This window comes from Lissotriton helveticus, chromosome 5_1 (assembly GCF_964261635.1).
Source record: "Lissotriton helveticus chromosome 5_1, aLisHel1.1, whole genome shotgun sequence".
In the NCBI taxonomy this organism is placed as follows: Eukaryota; Metazoa; Chordata; class Amphibia; order Caudata; family Salamandridae; genus Lissotriton; species Lissotriton helveticus.
In genome coordinates, this window is record NC_136065.1 from 939,352,004 (window position 1) to 939,364,700 (window position 12,697).

The window sequence follows — 12,697 nt, forward strand, 5'->3', positions numbered from 1 at the left end:
GCGCCGGGGCCCTTTTATGTCCCCCACATCAAACCTAGGGAGTCAGGGGGGGTCTACCCTGCCCCCTTTTGGTTATTTCCCCCTTTGTTTTTGGCCCCTCTTGTGTCTCTATCCTACCGAGACACAAGATGGCGGCCGCTCCAGTCTGTTTGGAATGTTTACAAACACCTGAGAGCCAATCAGCTTTCTGCTCGCGTATTCGCGGTACGCGCTATTGCGCGCCCCAGTGCGCGTACCAGGACGCGCTTATAGATATATATATTTTTTTGAACCTAAATTACTCAAAATCCACTGGAGCACATATCTTGAGACATAGCAAAGGCACATCGGGCTACCAGTCCCTACAATTTTGCCAAGTTTGGTGGAAATCCATTCAGCCGTTCGAGCTAAAAGTGAGTCCAACCGCCCTATGGAACTTAACATGGGGAAAACATGTTTTGGGACCCCCCTTTTATCTCGGCCCCCGCTTGACGAATCCCCCCTAAACTTTCAGGGAAGGACCGGAGCACCGCGAGGCAAATGTGAGGAAGATTTCAGGCAGATTCCTCAACCGGCGTCAAAGTTATTCCCAATAGAATGTTGCAGATTTCCTATGGAAAACAATCCTAACTATACCTACCTACTGGCGACCGCCAGTAGGTAATATACACACACACACACACATATATATATATTCACTGAAAAAGTAAACTGTTACAGGCCTGTTACAGTTACAAAATAGAATTAAACAAACCTTAGAAATCCACTCAAACCAAAGGTTATAGGGACATTATAATTAGGGTCAGATTTCACTTGCCCGAAACAGAGAAATTCATCAGTTATACTTCGCTGAGCTAACTATAACTTGTGCCCCAGCAATGCACTGCTTATGACCTCACATATTACATGACTCATGACATGGTCAGTGACATCAATGAATATAACTAATTATAACTATACAAACTTACTGGTGACCGCCAATCTATATAAATAAAAATGTAAATGTTCGTTTGTCCAAAATCGTAAATCTCCGAAAGTTCTTCACCGATTGCTCTGAAATTTTCACACAACGTTGGATTCGAATACGTGCTTGTTTTTTATACACAACATTGGATTTGAATACGCGCGTGTCGAATACGCGCGTGTTTTTTATCGAAAGCCCGGAACTAACACATAAAAATGTCAATGTTCGTTTGTTCAAAATCCTAAATCTCCTAAAGCAGTGTTTCCCAAACTGTGGTCCGCGGACCCCCAGGGGTCCGTGACACATTCCCAGGGGGTCCGCAGGCAACAGTTTTAAAAGCACAGAAATATTTCTTGTGTAATTAGCAGCTTTCCAGCAACAATAAAAGTGTCAAGATAAAGCCAGTGATTAATGTACCTGCTGGAGCATGAGGAGAGTTTTGTTCAGTTGCAGCTTTGACTTAATCAATGTAGCACAGAGGGTTAATGTGCCTACTGCAAAGAATGTGTAACATGCATTTGAAAAAGCAGCATTTTATGTGCATAGGTTTGTGGTTACTGCTTTTGTCACAGAGATTCTTTTGTTACTGTGCACTTCATAAGTGACAATCGTAATGTAGCAGAGGGACCTATAAACTGTCATCAAAGAGCTGCTTGTTAACTGCATGGTACCAGTTAGTAACTTTTGTTTTTTCCCAGTTATTCATTATCCTGATGCTGCTAAAAAGATTTATTTGGATGGAAATACATTTTTAATGTTAAAGTCAGTGCTAGTCACTGTGTTATGTTCTGAATCCTGCGTTTGTGCTTTTCCAGACCAAGCACTCTTTAAACATGTTATATACACACTGATTTACATGTACGATTCAATGTCTCTATATGAAGTGCTCTGACATCCTACAATGGTATGAGAGATGCTATAAAACAAAGGAAATACATTTGACAGAGGGGCTATTACTTCAATATAAAATACTAAGGGCCAGATGTACGAACCGTTTTTATATGCGCGAACGGGTTCGTGAACCCGCTTTCACATGCAAAAACGTATTGGGCCATGTACATTGCCTATTTCGCAAGTCGCAATTTGTTTGCGACTCGCTAAATAGGTTTTGCAACTTGCTATTTGGAAGGGGCATTCCCTTCCAAATAGCGAGTCTTAAAACCATGTACAAATGTTTTGCGGTCGCAAAACACTCGCAATTACCACTCACTTCAAGTAGATGTTAATGCATTCGCAAATGGGAATGGGTCCGCAGGGGACCCCTTCCCCTTTGCAAATGCATGCAAAATTATTTTTTAAGGGCAGGCAGTGGTCCCAGGGACCTCTGCCTGCCCTTAGAAAATGAAACAAAAACGTTTCATTTTCTTTTTTTTTTTAAATGCATGGTAAATGGGCTGCATTTTTTTTTTAACTGCTTTATTTAAAAGCAGTCCCAGACATGGTGGCCTGAAGAGCCCAGCAGGCACCATACCTAGGAGGGCTGGCATTCCCAATAGGCGCGCAAATTGCGAGAGGCTCATTAATATTAATGAACCTCGCAATTTGCGACCCCATTGGGAATCCGAAACAGTGTTAAACACTGTTGTACATTTCATTTAGCGTCTCGCAATTTGCCACTCGCAATGTGTCGCCAATTTTGAGGCGCTAAATGAAATGGTCGTACATCTGGCCCCAAAATCCTTAGGGGCAGATTTACAAGCCCCTGTGCGCCTCTTTTACGCTGCCGTTGCGTCACTTTTGTGATGCAGCGGCGGCGCAAAAGATGCGATATGGTGCAGGGTATTTACAACGTGACGCATCTGGGAGATGTGCCACGTTGTAAAGCCCTGCGCCAGAAGGAGGCGTTCCGGCGCAGGAACGCCTCCTAAAAGTGGCTGAGTGAAATCTACAAGATTTCGCTCAGTCACTTTGGGGCCCATGCTGCGTCAAAACCCTGCGTCTGCTTGAAGCAGGCGTAAGGTTGACGCAGCATTAACAAGATTCAGCCCCCAGAGCATTGCTGGAGCTGTGTTGCCCTTGCGACGCAACTCCAGCAATGCGCCACCTTCACGGCACAGATGCGTCATGCATCTGTGCTTTTTTGCCCCACGAGGCGCAGCATTGTAAATGCGGCGCATCAATGTTGGCGGAGGCATGGCGCACAATAAGTGGCGCATCCCTGCTGATATGCATGGATGCGTCACTTATTGTAAATCTGCCCCTAAGTACTTTGAGTATTTGTTTTGTGTGCAAATGTGTGTATTTGTTTTGAATTACAGTTTTAATAATATTTGAACTTTAACTCATACAAATTGCTTGGGGGTCCCCGGCTTCCAGTGGTGACTCAATGGGGGTCCTCAGGAGTCAAAAGTTTGGGAACCACTGTCCTAAAGTTCTTCACCGGGTGCTTTGAAATTTTGACACAATGTTGGATTTGATTAAGCGCATGTTTATATATATACACAATGTTGGATTCGAATATGTGTGTGTCCAATACGCGCATGTTGTTAATCGAAATGCCAAACAGACCCTATCGATTTGGTTGCTGCGCAACAACTACAAGGGACTCATAGAGACAATAGTCTACATATATTAAGATGGACAGTTGGTGTCAGGATGGCAGACTGGGAAGTGGGTGGAGGGAGGTGGAAGGAGTTGGTTCACTTTGCAACATTAAGAAAGGACGCATAGAGACAATAGTCTACATATATTAGGATGGACAGTTGGTGTCAGGATGGCAGTCTGGGAAGTGGGTGGAGGGAGGGGGGAGGAGTTATGTTATGTTAAAATATGTTAAAATAGGATTTATATAGCGCTCAGCTACTCCTAGGAGTGTCCCGGCGCTTCAAACCCGAGGCAGAAAAGGACAAGGCAGTGGATAACCAGACTACTGAACAAAAAGCCACGACTTAAGATCTTTCCTGAAGGCTAACAGATTACCGTTCCTTCTCAAAGACAGCGGCAAAGTGTTCCACAACTGTGGCGCCAGGTGTCTAAAGGAGCGGCCTCCCATGCGCGCTCTCCTAATACCGGGGACAAAAGCCAAGGCCAAAGAAGCTGACCTAAGTGATCTAGAAGGCTGGTAAAAAGTCAGCCGCCTTCTGATATATTTGGCACCAATGTCATGCAGAGCTTTAAAAGCAAGTGTAAGCGCCTTAAACACAATTCGCTTCCGAATTGGGAGCCAATGGAGAGTTTTCAAAAGATCAGAGGCTCTGGCTCTACGATGGAGGCCGAAGATGGTTTGTGCAGCAGAATTTTGGACTATTTGCAAGCGTGACAAGAGATATTCCGGAAGTCCAAGATAAAGCCCATTGGCATAGTCCAAGGGAGAGCCAATTAATGTCTGAACGGTGGTTTTTCTATGGGCTTGAGAGAGCAAAGGGAGAAATTTCCTCAGCATATTGAGAAGGCCAAAGCATTTACCTGGTAGACCGAGGACCTGAGGCTTCAGGGAGAGGTCGTTGTCGATCTTTACTCCAAGGTTCTTGGCCATGGATGACGCAGCTGACGGAGGAAACATGGCCGAAGGCCACCAGGATTGCCATCTGGGGTCGGAAGGGCATCCAAAGAAAAGTACCTCGGATTTATCAGAGTTGCACTTGAGGCTATTAAGCTGGAACCAATCAAATACAGCCCCAAGGCAACTTCTGATACTCTCCCCGTTGAAATCAGACCCCTTTCCACAGGTAAAAAGGAGCTGGGTGTCGTCAGCGTAAGACACGATCTGGGCACCAAACGACTCTGCCAGTGCCGCCAAGGGGGCCATATATAAATGTTGAAAAGGGTAGGGCTCAAAATTGAGCCCTGAGGGACTCCTACCTCTAATGGCAGCACCACGGCAGAGAAAGGAGGGGCCCAGACCGTCTGACGCCAGCCTGCTAGAAAGGACTTGAACCAGCTGAACACCGCTCCCCGCAGACCGATCTCACTAAGCCTTGAGAGGAGACCACTGTGGGGGACGGTGTCAAAGGCCGCCGACAATTCCAGCATCACCAACATCGCTTTACCCCCCCCAAGTCCAGGACCTCCTTGATAGCCTCAGTAACTTCCAGCACTGCAGTCTCCGTGCTCATGTTAGCGCGGAATCCAGACTGAGTACAGTGCAAGATGTTGTTGGTCTCTAGGAAGTCGGAGAGAGAAAAATGAACATGCTTCTCCACAACCTTGGCAAAAGCTGGAAGGAGGGAAATGGGCCTATAATTGGCGTGTATCAAAGGGTCCAGATTAGGCTTTTTCAAAAGCGGTATGATAAGGGCCTGCTTCCAGACAGAGGGGACCACTCCCATGCTGAGAGATGTATTAAGCACGGGATTAATTAGGGGGTTAATTACATGTGCCATTTTGGCAAGAAATTTGGCTGGACAAGGGTCCAGACGGGAGCCTGATTTTAGTTTCGTGATGAGATCCAATGAGAATGAACAAGAAAGCAAAGGGAAATCAGAGAGAGTGTGGCCCCCATCAGTTAGGGGCGGAAAAGGATGACCGCTGATGCTGGAGGTAATCACTGCACCCGGTAACAGGAAGGAATCCTGGATGGACTTAATTTTGTTGGTAAAGAAGTCAGCAAGAAGGGTGACCCACGATTCGGAGTGAGAGCGAGTAGGCGTGCTCATCGAAGGGGAGGTAAATTATTTTACAATCGAGAAGATTTCTTTGCTGGTGTTCGTAGCTGCCTCGATCCTTCTAGAAAGATAAGCCTTCTTTTCCAACATGATGTCACTGTGATATGATTTAATGACTGCCCTATACGCCATCTTAGCTGTGATATCATAATGGTGCCGCCAGACCCTTTCAGCTTTCTAACACTGCCGCCGTTTCTCGGACAAGGCTGCATTGAACCAGGGGGCAGATGCCCGACATGCGAGTTTATGAGAGGTCGTCGCAGGGGCTAATTCATCCAGTCTTTCCGCAAACCAAGATTGCAAGAGATTGAGATCCTCCTCCAGATTGCCTGACAACAGGCATGGATGGCATAAGAGAGCCTGCGCTAACATGTCAGGGGAGACTAGATGATAGGCTCGTGAAGTCTGAAGAGGACTGTCCAGCATACCCGACGTGTGTTTGTCTAAGTGAAAGATATGGAAATTCACTAGGAAATGGTACGACCACAGAAACGGAACTGGGGGGGAAATGCCTATAGGGGTTCTGGAAAAAACGTGGTCAAGTTTGTGACCTTTATTATGCGTAGGGACAGAGACAAAGGGGGAGAGACCCAAAGAGGAAGTGGTATCAAAGATTTTAATAGTATCCACCTCATTCCTCATATCCATATGGATGTTGAAGTCCCCCAATAATATACAATGCTCAGTTTTTAAACAGAGGGCCGAGACCACCGCATAGAGTTCTTCGTGAAAAGAACCAATGGGTCCAGGAGGTCTATAGATCAATAGCCCTGCACATGATTGATGAGGAGATATTGATAGGGAAAACCCCAGGGCCTCGCAACCAAGAATGTCGTCGGTTTGGATGATAGAGCATGGGACGCGCTTGTCCACTACCAACGCGACACCCCCACCCCTTCCAACAGCCCTATCGTTCCTAAAGATAACATAGTTGGGGGGGATAGCCGCGGCTATGTCCGGGCCCGAGCCCTCACCCAGCCATGACTCCGTAAGGAAGAGACAGATAGGCTTAGTCTCTACCAGTAAATCAGGAGATCTAAAGCGTGCTTACTAAGGGACCTGGTATTCAATAGTAAACACAAGCTCTTCTGAGGAGGGGTAATGGGGGCACTAATTGAGGCATTGCCTGGGAGCCAGCCACAGGCAGGGCAACGTCTCTTACCCCTGGGCCTTCAAGGGAAAACAGTACAACAGTTGCCGGCCTTACCCTTGAGAGTATTGAGCTCGGCTGCAGTATATTTCAGCATTATGCCTGAATGCGATGGAAAGAAGTACCAGCACCGCCCGCACCCGGCTGCCTCCGGGACGCTGACGGGCGCAGACGGACTTTCCTTAGGCGCTCCTTCGGCGCGAAAGAGGCGAGTCCGCTGCGCGGAGCAGAGGGCCTGTAGATTTATGCCGTCTCCAGCGAGGGACCGCCCACTAGTCAGCCGACCAGCGTGCCTGTGTCCCCCCAAGAGGGCCGCTACCAGAGAGCGGGAACTACAGGTCCCAGAATCCCTAGCGGCCCTAAATCGGCCATAAGGATGAGGTATAGCGAGAAAGCTCATGCGCAGCGCGACCGCCCGAGGTAGAGGGGCAGAGAGCAAGACCTCGCTAAGGAAGCAAAGAGTAAGATGTTACCCGGCTTTCCGCCTCAGGTAACGAAAGGAAATAAAAGGTGCACAGTGTGAAAGTAAAACAATGCAATTTAAAATATTAAAAGCACTAGCAGTCAGCGCCAGGCATACTCGAGTATCAAAGCGGCAGGTAGTCAACAGACTTGGCACCCACTAACCCACATCCAGCATCCGCCTCAGATAAAGCGGGAGGGGGCAAACAATTTGCAACATTAGCGCGTGATTATGTATACACAACGTTGGATTTGAATACACACGTGTCCAAAACGCGCGTGTTTTTAATGGAAAGGCCGAAAAGACCCTATTAATTTGGTTGCTGCGCAACAAATACAAGGGACTCATAGAGACAATAGTCTGCATATATTAGGATGGACAGTTGGTGTCAGGGTGGCAGGCCGGGAGGTGGGTGGAGGGAGGGGGGAGGAGTTGGTTCACTTTGCAACATTAAGAAAGTATGCACAGAGACAATAGTCAACATATATTAGGATGGACCGTTGGTGTCAGGATGGCAGACCAGGAAGTGGGTGGAGGGAGGGGGGTGGAGTTGCTTCCCTTTGCAACATTAGCGTGTGTTCACATAGACTCAACGTTGGATTTGAATACGCGTGTGAACAATACACGCGTGTTTTTAATCGAAAGGCCGAACAGACCCTATCGATTTGCTTGCTGCGCAACAACTACAAGGGACGCATACAGACAATAGTCACAAAAACATATTGTATACCCACAAGCATTGTGAAATTAAACATATTAGAAACGTGCGCTTACTCTTTTCTTTCTCTTCCATTTAACCAGACTGAGCTGCAGCAACATGTGGCCGGGTACAGCTAGTAGGTAATATATGTATCTATATATACATACATATATATAAATATATATATATATATATATATATATATATATATATATATATATATATATATGGGTTCTTTTTATTGCACAGAACATTTAAAAACATTATTTCACGGGGAACCATGGAAAATATTTCACAGTTCCCTGTAAAATACGGATTTCATTATCAGAATGAAAGTCCTCAACCACCTAAACATTCTGCAGAACTTTGACATTGTCTTGGCTGTTATGATTATATGGCTCAAAGGACCAAATTAAGAGGCAAGGTTTTCCTAATTATGTGGCAAAAATGCCATTATGGATAGGAACCTTTCTTGTGAAATGTGCACATTTTGCAATTCATGCATTAAATTATGTGGCAAATATTGTACGTCTATAACTACATGGTAAATGCTATTGCCACATCATCTCATAAATCCTCTGGCTGTCACCACTGATCATTGTTTTATCAATTATTTAGTCATGTATATTCTAATTTCATCAGTGCCCACTGTTAGCTGCAATTTTATGAAAACAGCAAAATAAACTTGATATATAAAAACATAATGGTTAACAAGTATTATAAGGGCTATATTGCCGGCTCAGAAAAAAAGTAGTCAACGCTTGCTAAAGGTGAGACCTTCACTATGTCAATACCTATTTTGTAGACGGTTTGGAATTCTGTTGCTTGATAAAAATCGGGCAACCACACTGGGCGTGCATGGGTATTCTTTCTCATAGTGTAAAAACCCTTTGTACTGAACAAAAAAGAATGTGTATTTGTTTGTGATCAACCTTCCTTTGATCAAACTACTTAAATGTCTACTTCTGTATTTTCGTTATTTGTAGGCATGAAAAAATTAGAAGAGACAAAATCCGAAAACAATGGTATTTAATAAAAATGATTTACAATGGTAAACAGGTTTTTCGCACTGGTGCATTTCCACTGAACATGGATTTTAAAGTTGAGTTCCGACAACTTTTCAGCATTCAGATATTGAATTGGCCAGAACACATTTGTCTAGAGGTAAAAACAAGATATATATTTAGATAAATATTTCAAACATTTTGCATTTATTTTATTTTAAACGTATGTAATTGCACTCTCTCCTATACCTCTGTTTTCACCTTCATTTAGCTGTTTTACACGTTTCGCTCACCTGTGCAATCCATCTGTAACTAGCTGCTTTACACTTTTGATTCTCCCTCACTCACCCTCATAAATAAACAGGATACACCCCCCCAAATACCTGTAGTTCAAAATAACAAACTCTGGTTTCATGAAATGAGCTAAAAATTCGTCCCCACCACTCAACGACCCCCAAACCCCCCTTGTGTAGGGACCACTCTTGTGTAATAACAGTAGCAAAGAAGTGCCACTAGGTAAGAGGCCCAGATCCAATTTTATAATAGTATTAGGTAATTGATTTGGGCCTCTTGCACCTGTGTTCCTTGCAGCCTTAAAATAATGCAACACCTCCTATCTAGTTGAAGAGAAAGAGGGGACATTCTCCCATACAACATCTCACCTGGGAACTCCATGTCATTCTTACAGCCCCTCTGATTATCTGATGCATACAAAGAAGTTACATTTCTCTGCTCTGTGCGGGACCCCAGAGCATATATAAAATACATATATATGTGTATGTTTATCAAAAAAGTATGAAGGACCTCCAAAAACATACATATATGTACATGTATACATATACAAACATTCAGCCTATTATACCTCAAATAGGCTAATATGCCAAAATTACATGGGTTTCTCACTAAGCAAAATACATTTGCATCTTAATACTGTAATAGAGAACATACACTCCAATAATGTCCCAAGATCGCCCTTTATTTTCAGAGAAAACAAAAAGTGATAGCAGACAAATACCTTGCCTTTAAGACTTCCCAGTACCTGGACACCGTGCCTTTAAGACCTCCAGGAGCCCCCTGCTTCCATCATGCACCACAGGTGACAGTTAGGTCAGTTCTTTTTTACAACTCCTTCTCTAAGGATCCTGGAGCAGTGAGCTCGTCAATTGTTGATTATTCTAGTCAGAAAGTGGATTATTTCATCTCTACTTGACATTTGTGACTGCTGATAACTTTTCAGTTATTTTCTGACAATTTTGAGAACAATTTTCTGTCAGAAAGGCCAGCTTTATTTAACAAATGTCCTTCCCGTGGGAAGAAAATGGCAAAATCACACCCACACTCTGTTTGCATTGTGTTTGCCATCTTCACATAATCCAGAGAAATGTTATCACTGCCAGCAATTCTCCAGAAGAACTGTGCATGCCAGGGAGAATATAAGACTAATGCCCACATGCATCAAAGTCAATTGCATTTGCAAACGGTGCGAATCGCAATTTTCGGCCGTTTGCGAATGCAATTGACTAATTTGGAATGCATCATGCATTTCGCAATTTTAGGAATCGCAACCATGTTGCGATTTCTAAAATTGCGATTGCATTTAGGAAATCGCAATTTCAGATTTCTTAAATGCAATGCATGATCATTTTTTAATTACGAATTCGCAATTTGGAAGTGGTAAATTAGCATGAAGTTGAACTTCATGCTAATTTACTGAAAACTTTAAATATGCACAAATTGTATTTTTGAAAGTTTTAATTTACACACACACATGCCCTTGGGGCATGTGTGTGTGTAAATTGCATTTAAAGTTACATTTCAGGGGTGCAGGGAGGGGTTCTTTGGACCCCCCCTGCACCCTTGAAATTGCATTCACATTTTGCGAATCGCAATTTGAAATTTGCAAAATGTGAATGCCTTCCCATTCATTCCTATGGGCCTTTTGGCCCATAGGAATCAATGGGAAGGGTTTTCCTTAATTGCGATTTGCAAAATGTGAATCGCAATTAAGGAAAAATACCGAATCGCAAAAATAAATGCGAATTGTTCATGCATTGCCGTTTGCGATTTCTAAATTGCGATTCCTTAATTTTCGCAATTTAGGAATCGCAAACCGAAACGTTGATGCATGTACCCATAAATGCCTTACTGGAGGGAGGAAAAGAACATTCTAAAAGTGGCCTTGAGAGCAATCCTGCCTTCAAAGGGCCCTCCTCTCAGGAAAGACACAGTAAACAGTATCGATTGACTTCCCCAGTATCCAAAAGGAAGCAAAATCCAGATTTTTGCTGTTGAGATCGACATCAGAAAAGCAAGCAAAGTATGCAACGACGTTGAGGGACAGATCGCCGTCGAAGCGACGAGAGCCTCCGTCGCCGAAAAGTAAGTCAACGTCGAGATATATTAGTTCGGGCTCAAAGTATGTTGGTCCCGAGAGACCTAAGTCGTCGTCCAAGTCTGGGTCGGCGTTGAGAAAACATCCGTAGATGTCGAGACACCCGTCAATGTCTTGATCACCGCCGCTGTCACGACAGTCGCAAAAATAACAATTGATGGACGGAATGTTGCACAATGGCAGAACATTCACCCCCAGTCGCAGATCTGGGTTTAATCCATCGTTATTTTGCTCACCAGACCACCCCAGTTCAGACATGGCTATATGCAAATCAATCTTGACCCTATGCCTCACGGGAACAGTCCAGCCTGAACTGCCAAGCCATGTCTTTCCTGGACCGTAACCAAGCATCCTAGGACCGGTTTCTGGCTATCAGCCGTCATCAGCCAGGATAGCTTGATTTCAGTGGCCTGGAGAGCACGGGACTCACGTCTGAGCATACCCGTCCCACTCGAGGTGACAAATGCAAAAACAACACGACAGTCGGCATCGAGAGGATCAAAGCCGAGGACTCCCGACGTTGAGGAGACTGACGTACAAGACACCTCTGGATGCCTACAGGCAGTAAACGTCGAGGATTCCATTGCAGTCCCGTAGACAGTTGATGTCTGGAAGACCGTCATCGAGGGCCTCTTCACACAGACATGAGTCCCCCCAAATGCCTCGCCGCAGAAGCGGTCGACGTGGAAGGTGACAGGGCATTGGTCTACATAGAGGGAGGAAAATCCTTCAGTTCTATCAGGAGAAGTGCTAGAAAGGCCGAGGTCGATGTCCTTACCGTTGTGGAGGGAAGTGTCATCTTCGCCTGGCATTCATATTGTGCAGATCACACCGAAGAGATCTCCGATACCAGGAGAGAAGACTCCTCCTGTCAATCTTTCCCCAAGATGACTAGAGAGTGTGCGACACTGGAAGGTCCCACACCGAAGTCCAGGCTTGGATTTCTCCTGAACGTACTCTCCCTCCAGGGTCCCGGCTGGGCCTTCTCCTACTGCTTCCATGAGGGCTTCTCCATGCAGGTCCCCGAGGAGAGTTAGGTCTCCATTGGCTTGATGCTCATGATCCAGGACATGGGGACGATCTGGATCTCAGCCTTCTTCCACCCCAATAAGAAGGAGATGGAGGTCCCCGTCATGGTCCACATCTCAAGATCTTCTGTAAGAGATTATTCACCAACATTGTCTGCGACACCTCCAGCCGGAGTATCTCCGCTTGATGATATAGGGACTTTTAAAGAGGTTGTAGGCCGGGGTGCCAGCAAACTGAACATTGATATGTCGGCACCGACAGTGTCTTAGTCAGTCATATTTGAGACCCTGCAACACAGATCCTTGGAGAGGCCTCTGCTTCCTTTGCTCACTGGTCTGCTAGAACCAGCAATGCAGACTTCTGACTCCGGCTACAGTGGGCTCAGCTCCCCCACGTATTTCCAAGGAGTACA

General features: G+C 45.1%; 1 protein-coding gene across 7 annotated transcripts in view; it reads left to right on the forward strand.

The window, feature by feature from the left end:
- The window catches only part of CC2D2B (coiled-coil and C2 domain containing 2B), a 1,917,855-nt gene that overhangs the window by 988,849 nt on the left and 916,309 nt on the right, over nucleotides 1-12,697 (forward strand). For all 7 annotated transcript variants that reach the window (XM_078643430.1, XM_078643434.1, XM_078643435.1 and 4 more), the window contains one exon: nucleotides 8,847-9,024. In XM_078643430.1, coding sequence (XP_078499556.1) covers nucleotides 8,847-9,024 — 178 coding nt within the window. The remainder of the gene's footprint in view (nucleotides 1-8,846; nucleotides 9,025-12,697) is intronic.